The 16,970-nt window shown below is 42.8% G+C and overlaps 1 protein-coding gene across 2 annotated transcripts; it reads right to left on the reverse strand.

The window, feature by feature from the left end:
• Positions 1–1,439: 1,439 nt before the first annotated feature.
• On the reverse strand, positions 1,440–11,729 carry LOC144152232 (uncharacterized). 2 transcript variants are annotated; one of them, XM_077683470.1, is made up of 5 exons: positions 11,585–11,729; positions 6,300–6,451; positions 4,520–4,584; positions 3,139–3,216; positions 1,440–1,675 (listed from the first exon to the last, which is right to left on the reverse strand). In XM_077683470.1, the coding sequence occupies exons 1-5, from the start codon at positions 11,687–11,689 to the stop codon at positions 1,539–1,541; spliced, it is 537 nt and encodes a 178-aa protein (XP_077539596.1). In that variant the 5' UTR covers positions 11,690–11,729; the 3' UTR covers positions 1,440–1,538. The 2 variants fall into 2 exon arrangements, with proteins under 2 accessions (XP_077539596.1, XP_077539597.1); XM_077683471.1 differs by lacking the exon at positions 3,139–3,216.
• Between the last annotated feature and the right edge of the window lie 5,241 nt (positions 11,730–16,970).

Below are 16,970 nucleotides of genomic sequence, written 5' to 3' on the forward strand. Positions count from 1 at the left end.
CAAGTGGGACGTTAACGCGCAAATGGGAATTTGACCGCAGAAATAGCGCAATCTCTTTCTAACCTGGTAAAGCTGTGCCACCACCGCATAACATAAGGTAGGTGTGTAAACGCAAATTTGCAAATATACCACAACCGGGTTCAGGTGCCTTCACAAAACAAATTTCTCAATTTCGCTTGTTCTGGTGCATATTGCCGCGAACCATGCATTGGGTTTGTTTATTTGCGTTTTGCTTTTACCGCCCGGCTGCGCCGGTCTGTGTTATCTCCGTGCCAAGGGAAGCGCGTGTTCCATTCTTTCTTTCTGTGCCGCATGTGTTATCTGTTCAGATAGGGAGAGCATTCCGATCTAACGTGAACATCCCGGAATAATCTTCTTGCATCTACAACGTTCTCGATGCGAATCGACGGTTCCAGAACCACGCGCGCCGAAAGATAAAAAGCCTGCAGAGCAGACGCCGGGGCATTCGATTCTGCGACGCTCGCCGACGCACGTACGTCACTTTGTTGACCACTGCTTCGCCGCCTCTGTATTCTTTTCAGTTGTTAGGGGAGCACAAGTTCGCTCCAATAAACTTGTTTCTTTTCCAAACAACTGCTTCGTCCTTGGCTACGTGACAATATTATCATGTTCGCTTTTCACTTCTCCGTCACTGTACAATATCTGGGTACGTGAAAAAAAGTTTTTCGACCAACAATGATATCGTGCACGCTGCAGTTAGCCCATTCATACACTGTGCGTATACACTATGGTGACAATCAATAATCTCTTTCCCACAAAGGCTAACGCACTTCTTCAGCACAGATATCTTGGCGCACTAAATCCTGCAGCTGCACTTGGGCGTTAGCAACATAAAGGCTGTCAGAAAGCAGCTAGCTGTATGTGCAAATATAGGTTCTAAGCCACCTATGGTACTGTCATTGGTAGGTAATTTCTAAGTTTTTGTGGTAACCATTCTCATCCTTTAAGTTTGGTAGGAGTCATTGTAGGCTGTTGGTACGGTAAAGTCTGCAGCCCGTCCGACAATGCCTGCACCCGTACCTCCATCAATGCCTCTCCAAAGTCCTAACTTCATTTTTTTTTATATTTCGACGTATTATGCGCCTTTCGCGATCTTCACCTGTATCAGTGATTGTTCTATTTCCCCTTTAGATACTGATTCAATCTCACGAACAAGGATTGCCATATTAGTACCGTTTTCTGGCCAAACATTGGCGTTATACGAACAGGGTGACTTGCTTTTTCTTAATTTATGTGTTTTTTTATTCATCACTTTAGCTCAAATATCCCCGCAGATTTCTTGCTACATCTCCCCCTTCAGCTCAATACATTTATCTTGTACCACAAAACACATGCTACAACGTGAAGATCCCGCGTCTCATCACCTTTTTACAATGACGCCGACTCCATCTCGCATTTATAGAAGCCATAAATGAGACTTGGAAATGCCCAAATATGTTTTATTCTTCAGGTGTGTGCTTTGTGTTTATTCTGGGGCATTTTTTACGTCGTACATCACGGGTGATGGGTCTATGTGCTCAGAACTCGCCTTCGCCATCCACGCATAAATCCCTGGTATGCTCGGGAACATTAACGCCACACAATGCCGCAAACTCGTCAATGCAGTGTTGCGGAACTGAATCTTTCACTGCTGTATCACTCCAGAGAATGCACACTGAAAAAAAGGAAAATCCCGGTTTCATTACGGAAAAGTAGACACAGATGGTTGCCCAACCTTTATGCACCATTCGCCACATAAATATAGACACCAGATTCATGAACCAAAAGTGTTCTTTTGAGACCTATTGCTGGAAAATGAATGGAAACTTCGTTCTCGTTCAGGCAAAAAGCGTAACACGAAGGCGGATAAGTTAAGCCTAGACATTCGTGAACTAATATTGGAAATTATTTTGATTTCCGGCGAGGAAGCGAACGGCTGAAATAGATAGCCATTTCATATCCATGATTATAGTGAACGCTATAAAATGATACAACAATGTTGAGGAGCCAGTACTATGCTAACCGCTGTTCAACCAGGATAAAACTGCGTCTTTAAGCATGTTTCAGTCGTTATTCAGAAGTATTCATCAATACAAAATCTTCACGTCAAAAACATTTAAAAGGAGAAATCTGGAACCCTCGAGTTAAAATGTTGAATAAAATTGCATCAACAAACTACAGCGATCCTGAGCATTCAAGTCATCATCTTTACAGATTAGATTCTGAATATTTATTACGCGCGAGTATATTTATTTAGGCATAGTTTCATTGATGAAAAAAGTAACGCACCAAAAACAGGAAAATACACGCTGGATACAAGCATAGCTCGGCTCTGTAGTCTATTTTAATTATATTTTCCTGGGATATTTTGACCTCATACCGTGATGTGGATTCTTCTAGATTGCGTAATAATAAATTAGATATGAATTACTATGATAAAAAGCTGAGATTCTAGCAGATACCTCAGGGTAAACAATACACGGAAAGCCGCAATTTATTCCCAGTGTGGACGCCATATGCAGCCCCTTCCCGGCCCCCCACCTAATTCCAAAGGTCACCGAAGCACTTATTTGTCATTTTGTTTTGTTCGTCCTTGTGTGGTTGCATTTTTTTAGAAGATCGTCTCGCCTAGTTTTGTTTGTTCGGGGCGACAAACGCGCAAACTTCAGAGAGTTTCTCGCTAATGTCGTCATTGCATACAGGCAAAGTAAATATGACGCCAACCTGCTTTATCGTTCAACTTAGGGACACTTCCAAGCGCTTGGTCCTGGCTTTCTTGTAACAATAGGTTACCAAGTTTGAATAGCAACAGCTTGAAAAATAACGACGTGGGACACCGAAGAAATTTGCGAGACGCGCACCCGCTTTGCGAATTTCTTCTGTGTCTCTCGTCCGTTTTTCACGCTGTTACACTTCGAAATGAATACCCACCAACTCGCCCAACTTTCAATTCTGTTGCAATAGATTACCCTCCATGTCGCATCGACCAAACGCCATGCATGCAGGTTAGGTTGCATCTTCTGTTACGAACATAATATCGTACTGAGCAGAAAACCCGAATGATATTGAAAACAAGAGGGAACACAGCAAAAAACAGGTAAGTACGTATAATTGCCCGACAATAGAATTACAACTTACGAGGACCACCAAAGTCAACTTCTTCGACAGCGCAGTTCGTGTAGTCTGTGTACAAGAATTCGCTAACAATAGTTGAGCCTGAAAAGTTTTCAAAGAATGTGTGTCATTGAATATACTTGTCAGTAATGTTACACGAGTTGTAGACCACCACGGGGAGAACAAAAATTGGGCCATCATGCTCTCTGATTTATTGCGCGAAGGCTGTTCATTTTTGGCATGTTTTAAGTGCGATGCACTTTATAAGCGACCCTGAATCCGCCGTCATCCGCGCTCCTCCTCCTCTCCCCTAGCAACGGCGCGAGGAGCAGAGAGGAGCGTCTGTAGCAACGGCGCAGCGACATCACACCCCACGTGACCCGCGCGCGCTCCGCCTCCCGCGCCGTGGCTGCGCGCGCCCGCGCCGGCTCCCGCACCGCTCCTCGCGCCGTGACGTCACACTCCCACGTGACCGCGCGCGCTGGCGCCTTTGCGTCTGCTCCCCCTCTCCTCGCGCCGTGACGTCACATGCTCTGCAGCTGGCGCGCCTCTCCGTTAGGTTTGCACTCACCCTCGGCGCGCGCCTCTCCCCTCGCCTGACAGCTCCCCCTCGCCGGTACTGCGCCTCTCAAGGCGATGGCAGAATTACTACGCCGTGTACTCTCGGCGCAAGAAATGCATTCGCACTTCCTCACGATTCCCTTCGGGGAGGTGGGGGCAATTTTTTTGAATAGATGTTTTTGAAACACGGCAAAATACGCTATACTTCGCTGGGATTGCTTTCATGCTTCTTGTGAAAGCGCCCAGCTTCGGCTTTAGGTGAGGACAATTGTTGGCTAGTAGAGGCGTGACAAATACTTGGGCAAGATTGGTTCAGAAAGACACAAGCTGCTCCTTTGCAAACTTTCACTAGGTGGTAAGCTTGTAATATTACCTACTTCTTCTAAAGTGTGAAACTAACCTTAGTATGCATTGACTCGTTCTGCACGCTAAATTTACAAAAACTTACCTGCATATTTAAATAAATAATAGGCCTATGTAAACTTTCAATAAATTTTGAAATTTCAATAATTTTCAGTTATTTTCAATTTTCAAAAATTTAAATAATTTTTGAACACAGACGGGGGCGTTTGTAAATAATTCCTGAAATCGGCTATCAATGAAAAATATATCAGATGCGTACTGTTTGCACTCCCACAAACGGTCGCTTCAAAAACACAGGTGGCGTTGTCAAACCCAATGGTACTAAGAGTATCCGTGTGTGTTGCTTAGGACAATGCTAACTCGAACGTTTACAACATGTGGTATTTGCGTAGGTTCGATTGGACAAAAAGAAATTGCTACACAGATTGACGAATAGGTAAATACCTACAACGCCTGACCATATAGAAGAAGGTACACGTACCATCATCCAGAGTGCGAAGCAATTTTCCGCCATCCTCTACCTGCGTGTGAATATTGAGCGCTAGCCTGAAAATATTTAAACAATTGTAATCAGTATTCTTGTGTTAGTAACAAACAATCAAGCCAGACTGTTCCTAACTCTTTTTCACTTTTTTCCCAGATTTTGTGGAAGAGACAAATGGTGAATGTAGAAAGATGCCTGCGCGAACAAATAAATCGTGTAATTGAAAAGTTTATATACAAAAGTTGTAATTACAATGTTCAGGATTGCGTTTTCGAAAACATGAGGAATACAATACGGCGTTATCAATAGCTGGTTTCGGCAATAACCGATTTAACGACGAACATACTTAGTGATATTCCGGTGTAGGAACAATTAAAAACCATGCTCCCCTTCGTTTAACGACGACTATGGTTGAACGCGATGCTTTCTCGTGACGGATTCTTTGGTTGTCGTCTGCGCACCATGAACCCCTCTCCAAATCCAAACTTCTTCGACCATGTTGAAATCGAGCTGACAGATAGACGCCGGCTTAATAATGCGATTCACCCGGGTTCGATTCAGGCCACGGGAAACGTTAATTTCGTTCACTACGATAATTCGTCATCTTTGTCAGAGAAAGTTGGCTTTCCTGCATGTAGTTTTTGCATTACAGACGCCATCAGTGAGAACCCTAAGCTTCGCTTTAAAAATCATGCGGTCATGCTTCATCGTGCCTCCAAATTTGAATACTTTTTTATGACAAATCGGGCTCATCACAAAGATCAAACATTTCCTCAAATAATTTGTGACTTTCACTCCCCCTACTTGGCTTCATGAGCGAGATATACAATATGAAACCGCGTGATCAGAACCTTTAGGCAAAATCTGGTCTGGTTGTCGTAATTTGCCGAAATTAACTCAATTCAGCAAGCTCCCTTAGGGCATGCTCTGTGCGCGTACTATGCGAAATAGCAGCAATAGTAACTCAAAAAGCATGTATATTGTTGTTTGCATTCACATTACCTACTTCGCTGCCTAAAAGAGCTGCCTTCGGGCAGGAAACTGTTGGTGTCAGTCAGGAAAATGGCAGCTTTGCAAGAGGAAGTGCTACGAATACGTTTTGCAACAGTAGTTCGGCGATTAAAATGTAGCTTAAACATAAAAACATGACCGGTTTAGACTCTTGTATGTGTTGCGTAATTGTGCACACAGCAACAATAACCTCGTAAGCACAAAACCAAATAGGGTAAAGCTTAGGTACACTAAATACCGCTATATAACTTTGTCACATAACCGACCAAAAAGTGATGCTCACCTTCGTCTTCCACTAATGTTACCCCGTCAGCCTTTATCGATATGGTCCTCTTGCTATGCATTTATTCTAACAAGCGTTTGGCCGTCACAATATAGTTATGTCACGGGAGCTTGAAAAGCTATCCGCCAATTCGAAAGGCTGTTTCATACAAGAAACCGAGCAACAGATGGCTGGCCAAACCGACTTTAGGCATTGCCCCCATAAGACCGAAGGGGCGAGCACCGGTCCGTTTATATTGCGAACCCATCCTCAGCCTGCGCACCGGCCGGTGCGCAGCTTTTGATCAAGGCAAGTTCTATTTCCGCAGTCCGGCAGAACACGAGACTAAATTTTATTTCTCTAATACGGCGCATTGTTATCTCTCTTGTGATGAAGAACTTATCGAGCCCTTCATATGCTGGGTTTCTTCTGACACACTACTCTATTACGTGTGCTCTCCTGGCACCATAAAACAAAATAAAAATAAGGCAGAAGATTACTCACGGGGTTGGGATTCCTGGAATTGGAACCATCCAGACATAATCGGCGGTGCGTGCGTCCGGGTTGAAGGTTGTTCGGTACGCCGTCAAGCACTCCAATGTCGTGTCATTGTTCGAGTTAAATATGGACACCATCGTCTCGAAAGTCTTCATCAACTGAGTTGAAATGGAAAAATATGCACGTAAGCTGATGATTACGAAACTTGATAAGTCTGCGCCAAGAGGGAATTTAAGGAGCTTAATGGGTTTAACTTGGGTCCCATGATGACAAAGTGCGCAGTTATCTGCTTATCCATGCACGATCAGGAAAAGTACTGCTAAACAGGTTGTGTGGGAAACGAAAAGCACACGCTCTCCTCGGTCAACACTAGAAGCGAAAAAAAGAAAACAATTGCGCGTTGATGAAGTAGATCGTGAGGCATGTGATGCCTGTAGAATTTTGCGTAAGTATACTATAATTTTCGGAGTAACTTGAAAACTGCGCTTATAACTATTTTTCTAGATGATTTTGGTTACAGAAATGATTGGCGCCCGTCACATACAAATATATTCTTGAATAATTAACACAGAAGATTTAAAGGTATTGCGTACGCTTCGTAACTTACAAAGGGAGGGGGGCTGCTTTTTTGGCATGCTAAATAATAAATTTTGCATAGTGGCATAGTTGCACAGTTTTCGCATAAATTTAACAAACGGCTAAAATGGACACCTGTGATTTGAAAAATTGATAGTTCTCACTTTATATTGCGTCCCTAACAGAAATAGACAGTAGCGTGGTTGCTAGAGCTAGGGTCTACTGACAAAATGCTTCATTTCATATTTTTCACCTCCCAAAACGGCGTGGTCAGCATTTAGGTTATACAAATGAAAACAATGAAATAGTTTTGCTTATTTTTTATGTTTTACCCATGGTTCTTTTTTTTCTGAAGCACAGTTCGATTTCCTCTTTCATGGCGCACTGCTTATCACGGAACGCCTCTTTTTGATCTTGATTTATGTTCCTTTTCTACAGCGCACAATTTTGTTCGTTTTCTGATGGCATGCACTTATTTCGTATCTACACGGTATTGCTGTTCGTAACAAATGGTCTTACAGGCCCGCACCCTGAAGCGACACTTGTGTGGTTGCTTTCCTTCAGAGAACATTGTGTGACACATAATTTGCAATGATCGCGTCTGCATAGCAATTCCCTAGGCATAATCTTTCCTTGTCAGTTAAAGGTCCAAGTAACGATGCACTAGTTTTCGCTCTTGAATCAGTAGAATACTATATCGATTTTCTAAATAATTGGCTTGTTGTGCCTTCTCACACAATCAAGATGATTACGCTATTGTTTGCTTTCTCTCATTCGAATGAGGCATAGCTACTAAGCCCTAACGCTCAACAAGCGTTCTGTACAAAAAAGGAGTAAACAAACTGCTTTGAGTGTACATCCACAATGTTGTGGGCAGTCGGTACATCTGTATAATTGTCCTTAGCCTTTCGCCCAGCCAAATGCAAAAGAACGAACCTTAATCTTTGTAGAATAAACGTGTACATCCTACAGGAAAACCTTGATGTTAGCTGCACTCTGTTTTAATTTGTTTTCTGTTGTCGACGAGCATTGCGACAACATTGGAGTGGATTGCTTTTGCGTTAGGAAAAAAAAGTTATCGAATGGCCTGTTCAGCTTAGTATCGCTTATACGAAAATGCGATTACGTATCGGCTACTACTTCCGCCACCTGCCGGTGCTATTTTGTTGGCGGCAATCCTTCGGCAGACGAAATCAGCGTCTGATCCGGAGCACGAGCAAACATGCATTAATCCGATTTTTCCACAAGATTTAAAATTAACCAATAGCTAAGTAGTTGGGAGACTGCATATTTTGCGGAACGGCGCATCACCGCGTACCACTCGAGTTAAAGGTACATAGATTGTTTGTTCCGTGGCATGCAAGTACAGTACTTGAGGCTACTGCTGCGCTATGCACTAGCCTCCGCCTTTCGGGGCTCACAAGACAGAGCGCTTTCAACCACATTTTTTTTTCATACTTTTAAAAAACAACTGATGATGTAATGGTGGTGCTAGTCGAAAAGGAAACTCAAGAAACTTTAGAGCCGAGAAGTATTATCTCTAGCACCGTGCGAATGGCCGCCAATCGTATTCACACACTATGAACACTTCCCACGAAGTAATACGACTGCGACGTTGTTTCTACTGCAGATAATCCTACTAATCCATTTATTGTAATAATATTACGAAATATGTATGCCAAGATAACGCAGAAATTAGTAGAAACAGCTTTTCAGAATCTTATATAGACGTTCATATAGTCCCGCATTGAGCCTTACTACCATATAGTGACTTCATGTGGGTTTTGTTGCGTTCAGGTTTACCTTTCGAAACGCGAAAGAAAGAACTAGTTGGGCGTGTTTTATAGCTTGTTCAGCCCTTGGTTATGTTCTGTGTTTGTGCCTTTGATTATCACCGCTAATGTGGTTGATATAGTACAATAGTTCAACAAGGCGAGGCTTTATTGGTTAAAGAGTTTTATATACACCGTTGTTTGGGGAAGAGTTGCACTGTTCTGGAAGCCTGTGCTGCATTGCGTACAATGAAAATTCCCTTGTAGTAATAGAGTGAGGGGTCTCATCACCGTTACAAGAAAATCACTTTTGCAAGGAAGGATTTAGGGAATTAAGGACCACATCTAAGCCGTGGTACAAGGTGCGATTGGACAGGCTAGACGCTTGCTTCTCACCATGTGACACTCCCATGGTGTGGTGCCGAAGGGAATTACACCCACTACTGTATGCCGCTTAACTGACTAAAATTTTTGTTTAAGTTTTTTTGTTTGTTGGATTTCCGCCAGCGCGGTCACCGATCCCTCTTCCAAGTTCTGTATATCCAATTATGTGCAAGTCTTGAACTGTGTGCGCAGGTATTTTAGTGGTTCCAAAGCGATTCTTTTATTTTGTACCTAGCACTGTCAACTCCATATTTGTTTTTTGGAGAACAATTCCCCATTTCTTTTCAATTTTAATATAAAATTTACTCAGTCAAATTGCTCACTAAAACTACTCTAATGCGGTGCACAGGAGAGTGGATCACAGGACAGTGGACAGTGGATGCACAGGACAGTGGATCAAATAAATAGAGAACCTGGGACGTGCGTTTCTCGTGTTTATTTTGAAAAAAAGACAGAGTATGCTTTTTGAACGAAGTACACACGAATTTGAGTAGATTAACTGAACAGCCTAAGGTACATAAAAATGATTGAAACACCTTTTTGTTGGAGCACTAGACTACGCATGTTACCAGGTTTTACTACTCTGGAAACGGGACATCGGACAGTGTTGTCGTCCTCTTATACCGCAATAAGAAGCAGTAAATTACTCGAAAGACTGTATGCCGTAAAAAATATCCAAGAAAGCTTTGGGAGAAAATTAACTCTGTCGTAAAAAAACCTATGCACGTAATCGTTCTGATATCGTGCTGTATGGTTCCTCCCAAATTCTGCCCGCCGACTGCTTGAAACCAGTATTAAACGCTGCAAACAAAATAAACATCACTTCGAATATCAGCAAGCATGTTCTTGGGTTATTTTTGGACGTAAAAAAGCCAAGGATGTGGTTAGACATGATATACGTTTTAAAAAGCTCAGTTGTTATGGTTTCCGAGGGATTTTAAATTTCTTTCAGAGCTATTTGCAGAGAAGCACGAGGGCGTGAATATAGAACACTCAGACCACTAATTCCTACCGGTAGCGCATGGAATGACGCAGGGCTCTGTTTTAGGGCCAATTCTAATCGCACTCTACGTGACCAATTCCAGAGGTGAAAGAGAAAGCGTAATTTACGCTGATGACACGCTGGTTCTAGCCTTAGGGTCGAACATTGACAAATGAGAACACATTGGTAATAGACAACTTAAAAAATAGAACGGTGGTTCTTCCAAAACAGACTAACGCTTAATGTAAGCAAAACCAACTATATCGTGTTCTGATGCTGTACCAAACAAGTTGATAAACCTGTAACCCTAAAGAAAGGCAGAGCCAAAATTGAGAAAGTTCGAATTAGTAAATATCTCGGCTTTACACCGAGATGCCTCCATGCGAAATACCGAACATAAAAGTGGCCCAGAGCAAATTGAGCCATTCCTGTTTCATTCTATATCATGAGTCTACGTTTTTCTTTATAAACGCTAATAGCCATTAATTTCTGCACCTTCCACTAAAGTTCCTAACGTAGTTTGTCGAAGCATCGGGCAATACTTAACAGTCATATCTTGAACCGGTTGTTACAGTGCAAGAAAGAGCGCTGTGAATTATGACAGTGCCTAAATGCACGGCTTACAGAGCAACACTCTTTCAGCAGCGAGAAATAATCCCATTTCGACCTTTACGCGATTACAAAATAGCTTGTCTTACACATAAAATCTTATAAAAAACAACCCCATGCCATCCTCAATATTTGGAACGCCCCCGAGAAACAGAACAACCAAATCAGGCAGCAACTTTAACCTCGCTATGGTGCATAATTGTTATGGTAAACGTACCGTGCAATATGTCGGAGATAGAATATAGTCGAGAACACCACTTCACATTAAACATAGTCAAAACTTCTCAAGGCCACCAAAGAAGTACATGCAATGTAACAAACTTGCATCGCTTATCTAGCTGTTCAAATTTTACTTTTGTAAGCAGTTATGTATGGCGTAGTGTACTATATTTTCTGATTATATGTTTTCATGATATGTCATCTGTATAATCCTGCAGTTATGTGATCGCAAATTTCGTATGCGCGCACTGGGCTTAGCTTATTGGCTATATGATTTTTGCGTTGTCGCACGTTGCAAACTGTCCAATTTGCGTATTCTATATTGTGCTTGTTATCATTATCATGTATTGTTTTTCTTGAGCCTAATGGAATGCGCATGCAATGATAAAAGAATACTAGCTGCAGTGGTCCGGTACTAGCATTGCTGCTAAGGTTCCAGGTGAAATTTTCACGCTTGTTCGAAGAAATGTTTTGAAGTAAATATAAATAAGCGCTTGTCTATATCACTCTCTAACGCTAATTCTTTGGGGTAGCACGTTAAACGTTTTGATTAGACTACACTGTGTTGCTCTGTCGATTGGAGCACGAGTTAGACTACTCGTTACTGGCGTTTATTATAAAGGAAACGTGAAATCGATCGATATAAAGAAGTTATGGTCCACATGTAACGCTAAACGTCTCGAAAGGGGCCAGACGTTTTTACTAGGGATGCACTGAGCTGCTCCCTCTCTATACTAAGAAGCTCTTACCGTGAAAACGTCTATACCTTGCCCAAAATCGCCGGTCGCCGCAGAGTGGGCAAATGCCTGCTGTAATATTACAGCAAGCATGAGCACGGAACAACAACGTTTCATTGTAGCTTAAGCTTGGTCCGAGATGTCCAACCTGCCTGCGAGCGGCACTTATATCTAGATTTTAAAACAGGCGGTGGATAGTTCATTGTATAGAAACGCGCTTTTTCGTGGCATTCTATATAAAAAAAAATATCACTCCAATTAGCCTCACTTCAATCTAGTTCCGAGTAACTTATCGCCGTGTACGCGCGCTTGTCTTCTTGTCTAAAGCAGGGCATCACAAGCTGAAATTGCTGAAAACTGATGTGTCCTTCACGTTTGACAGATCTAGTAATTGAAGAGAATATTTGAGACGAGCATTGCCCCAATTGTTTTCAGGATGTATGAAAATCTGTAAATAGCCGTGTGTGCGTTTTGCCTTCGAAGTCAGTCAGTTTTTATGAGGTAGGGGTAATCCAATATTGAAGTGACTGGCATAGAACCAAAAGAAAATAAGCTGCGCATAATACCGGAAGCAGGTTTAATATGATCTCTCTCCTAGTTGCACCTTTGAATTATGAACAGGATTACGCTTTAACTTGTTGAGCGTGGTTCTGCGCTTCGTCTTGCACCGCGAAGCACCAGTAGTCGGTGACCGGCTTACGGCGATGCGCACCAGAGACAACGACTACGACTAACTGCCACCAAACAGTTCCGTCCAGGCCGCTGACACAGCTGCTGGATGCTTACTTATTCCTTTCGATTTCCTTCTACTCTCAAAATCCCTCTACCTTCCCTACGCTCATCCATACCTTAAGCCTTAAAAATGGAATAAGCATGGTCTCTCTAACTCACTCACGTTTGCTTTGGTTTAACCGCCACACAATCGCATACCTATTTGCCCAACCCTGCTCAAACGGACAGACGACCGATTTTTGTCGAGAATATATTCTAAATCGCAAATAAAAGGGCACCACGTAAAGCACCTTAACAAGAAACGGTATTGCTGCTAATGCCCTAGAACTTTTTAAATCGAAATTTTTAGGTCTCCGAGCCGTATGTGTCCTCCCAAAAATAATGCTGACAACCATAAGATACAGTAGCCTGGCAACATTCTTTTGCCTGTATGCAAAATGAAAACGATACTTATAAACATGTCCCCAGCTAAAAAGTGTGAATCACAGGCTTTATTATTAGTTTACGTGTTTCGTTTCAATTCACCACACCATTTTGCACTAAGGCACCATCCATTGGGATGGACGCTAGATACAATCTGGCTTCACGTTGAGGAGGTCAGAAGTTCGATTCTCCCCGGCCGCGTCTGTTTTTTTGAGCTGTCATTGGTAGAACCGTCAAAGCTCCTTCACTGGGTGTGTTTACTGAACGCTGCCGTTGACTGTGGGCATGGAGACTCAGCCACACTGAGAGCAACCCAGCGGCGGCGGGCGGCGTTTCTTAAAAATTTTGAAAATACCATTTAAAAATACATATACAATTTCAACTTATACAAATACTTGTGTTAAAAGGTTTTCAATAAGTGAAAAAAGGCTTCAGCAGGGGCAGTAGCTGCTAGGTTTGCAGGTCACCTGACCGGGACACATATATTAGTGTAAAGTTTCGACACTACGAACCACCGCCCTTCCGATTTAAAAAAAATTTCTGCCAAATTAAAATTATTTCCGCCAGTTTGCTTATGAAGTGCTTGTGGTTCCCGGGCTGTATAAAACGCTGCCTTTCATATTAGCTAGAGAACTTATACACGACAAAAATTCGTTGTCCGTCCCTTTAAAATGAAACTTTTTGCTGCATATGAGCGTTGTGTTTTACTACTGGTAATGTAGTATTACCGAGCGTTTATGGAAGGCGCACCGCTCATCGGCACCTCGAAGAATTTTCATCAATAGTGTGATCTTTTTCATTTACGATAGTAAAAAAGTTTCAAAAGGTGTAATCAGTTTGAGCTTTGCCCTTCATAATTATGCTAATTTATTGTACTTTTTAACTATGTTGAAAAGTTCGATGGACTAGTTGCGCAAGAGCACGACAACGACCGCATTTTTCAATAGTTGCGAACACATTAACGTACCTCGCTCAGTCTAGAAAAATTAAAAAAAAAGCCTGCCACACTATTAAAACAGGTATACACTCACGAAGAACGCTTCAATTTAGTTTCAACTTCCAGGTAAGACTTCCTAAGTACCACAAGTGGGGATTATATGTACCGGCGGCAGTTCATTGCAAAGCCCCAACGAGTAACGTTTAATGCCGTTTAAAGTGGTCTGTTTACTATATTGTGAGCTGTGATATTCCATCCCTCTTTTTGATATATGCTCGGGGAACTTATACACCTTGTGTTATACGCAGCTTGAGCAGATATTGTGCAACTGCAGTGATGATTGTTATGTTGATTTTTTAATTATTGTATGGAAATGCATGGGTCAACAAATTTGAGTTTAGGGTAATGAAGATCTCTTGTTAAAGGGGCTCTGAGCGGCGTTTTGAGCACACAAAATGACCTAACGCAATCGGTATGTTGGTATACCCAAGTATAGCCAAGTATAGCTTTTTTACGTGCAGCGGAAAGCTCGCAGCTTCGTTGCAAACTTTGCTGCTGCGTTCCCACTCTCTCCTGTGGGTTATTGGTTCCGCCATCTATCCGCATGTACATCATCGATTCTCCCATGCGGGTCAAAGAGGAGAATTTTTGCAATCGGAAGGCCTTTTTTCTCACCTACGGTGAAGACAAGCGTCGTCTGCTGAGCGTTGACGGGTCGCAGCGGCGCTTTTTGTTAACGAGCGCTTCCTGCAGTACGCTTAACGCTATCGTGTTCGTCCGTATTTATCTTTTTACTCATTATCACGCTTATTATCCCCACGCTTTTCCGAATCTTACTTAGTACCTCTACGTCTTGCACGATACTCGGGTTGCCACTTAAAATGAAGTCAATTTCGTTTTTGGTTGTACAATCGGATCTTTTTCATGTCCATTTCCTGTGGTCTCGTTTGCTGAATAATGTGTTTGTTATCCTCAGGTTATTTCTCTCTGCGAATGCCACCAGTGTATCTTCCCGACTGTTGCAATTGTCTATTCCGAGGTTACCCGCTAACCTTTCTGCCATTTGCTTCCGACCGACCTTCCCGTAGTCTCCCATCACAATCGTGAACTGCGTTGCGGCCTTCTACACTGCTGATTCGACGTCTCGTAGAAGCTATCTACGCCTTTATCCTCATAGCTGGTTGTTGCGCCATAGGCCTGCACTATCTTTAACCGGTATCGCTTGTTTTGCTTGATCACAACAGCCGCGATTCTCTATTTCCTTGTGCATTAAAAATCCCACCTGATCTTCTTGTTTTCCTTGGGGTCCACCGTAGCATAGTATATGCCCCGCTAGTGAGCTCCATGAAGCCTTCTCCTGTCCTAACTTTGCTTAACCCTAGAATATCCCACTTGTCCCACTTGTGATATTCCCGCAGGGTGTTTTGTTTTCTATTTTTCTGATTTCTAAGTGGCATAGTTTGCGAATAGGATTCGCGAATCCAAAACAAAAATTTTTGGTTGAACTGTGGGACTACCATATCAAACGTCATTTCATAGTTTCAGTCATAGGTATACGATTTGTTCGTTTTTGACTTCGTGCTTTTATATATAAACAGGCAATAGCACTTTCAGAAGACAAAATATTGATCTGTGTATTTTACGAAATCGGTATGTCTTTGTGTGGAGTAAGCATAGTTTCCTCCCATTCACTTAAACAAGACACAAAGTAGGCTTGACGGGGGTGGGGGGTAGGACATAGGGCCGCGGCCGGCCACCAAACCATCCACATATATCAATTGGCAGCACTGAGCGCGTAAAAAGTGAACGAACAGCCGTTATTTAGAGGAAAGTGGCTCCAGGCCACCAGGAGAAAAAGCGAGGGTTGTATAATTGTTTTGTGCAATGGTATGCACAGTCGAACAAAGGCAGGCGTGAACGGCCCGAAAACTCACACTCCTCTACCGAGATCACTCGTAATGTCGGTTTCGGTGCACTCGTTTACTAGTTGATAAAAGCCGGGTTGCGTAAGGGCTCCCCAGAAATTAAGGCGGGTGGGAGGGGGAAATGGAATGCATTACGCAAAAGTCCCTGTGAAGTACCGTGCAACTCTTCGGGGGCTTTTAAAGACGATAGTCTTTCTTGGGCTACCTAAACCCAGAAATTTTGGCCTGTCTGTCTGTCTGTCTGTCTGTCCGTCTGTCTGTCTGTGACTCGATTCAGCCACACGGCCAAAGTAAAACAATGCCTGCGCAGTAGTCTTATATAATCACAGCTAAATCTACCCATCTTAGCCCGGTGTAATGTTCATACTTGTGAACATTGTTGAAAAAGATCAAGACATTACGCAAATATAAGACAACAGATTAATACAGAAGTGATACTTGCAGTGTTCCTTTATAAAAAAATCATACATGCTTGATTTTTGCGAAATTAAATATTTCATCAACTGCAGAAAAAAAAATTCACTCTACCGTCGCCTCCTGTCGCCCGCGCCACTATAGCTTCTGGCGCCATTTTAAGAAATCAACCAGCAACAGTTACGAAAGGTTCCACTAGATAGGTTCCACGTTCTTCTTGCAACGCACGTGGAGCAGGGAAACGCGGTTCTATAAACGTTGAAGTACGGCGCCTCGATTCACGCGCGTCTTCGCAGTACGGCAGCGTTGGCATCGAGACACCCGGCCTGGAGCAGTGGAACGCGGTAAATTTAAAATGATTAAAACGAGCAAGTGTTGCAACGATTACGGGGAACGCTGGAGTTATTTTTTTCACCAACCTTGGCCTATCTCCCAAATGGGTATGCTTGGCTTCCAAACGTTTGCCGATGACGCTGGGTGGTCGCCGCAAGGCACGCACACACGAGCGCTCGGAATTTTCGTGGTTTTCTTTAACTGCCGGGCTTCATTCCACGAATAAAACAGCTTTTCTTTGCCACCTAAAACGGCTTTTACGATTAGACTTGTAGAGAGGCCCGCCAATCTATGCCACCTTGTTTTGCGTCAGAGATAGTTGTAGCTCCATGTGGAGGTGCGCACTTCCATATGTCCTGTTCATATTCCTAATTTGGTGTACAGTATGATTTTCAAGTATCAGACCGCTGTTAACTTACAATAACTGTGTGCCTTCAGCTTCAATAGACAGTTTTCTCGTTAGCATCTCAATGGCGAAGGGTTGACGTCGGCGGAGTCCGCTATACCTCCAAATGTCAGTCTCCTGCAAGCAGTCTACGATCCTGTACAAACAACCGCCTGCTACCACAAGAATTGTTTAAAACGATACCAACATATGGTACCCTAAGGCAAATTTGTTTCTTTTTGTGTTTAT

Source organism: Haemaphysalis longicornis, unplaced genomic scaffold, assembly GCF_048455015.1.
Source record: "Haemaphysalis longicornis isolate Haplotype H1 unplaced genomic scaffold, Haemaphysalis longicornis Haplotype H1 scaffold_9, whole genome shotgun sequence".
Taxonomy (NCBI): Eukaryota; Metazoa; Arthropoda; class Arachnida; order Ixodida; family Ixodidae; genus Haemaphysalis; species Haemaphysalis longicornis.

Excerpts from the sequence above, each read along its gene's own strand:
- LOC144152232 (XM_077683470.1), bottom strand. The coding sequence starts at position 11,689 with ATGAAACGTTGTTGTTCCGTGCTCATGCTTGCTGTAATATTACAGCAG. Across the intron at positions 3,217-4,519 it reads GCTTCGCACTCTGGATGATG|GCTCAACTATTGTTAGCGAA; the intron begins GTACGTGTACCT and ends AAAACTTTTCAG. Across the intron at positions 1,676-3,138 it reads AGTTGACTTTGGTGGTCCTC|TGTGCATTCTCTGGAGTGAT; the intron begins GTAAGTTGTAAT and ends CCTTTTTTTCAG.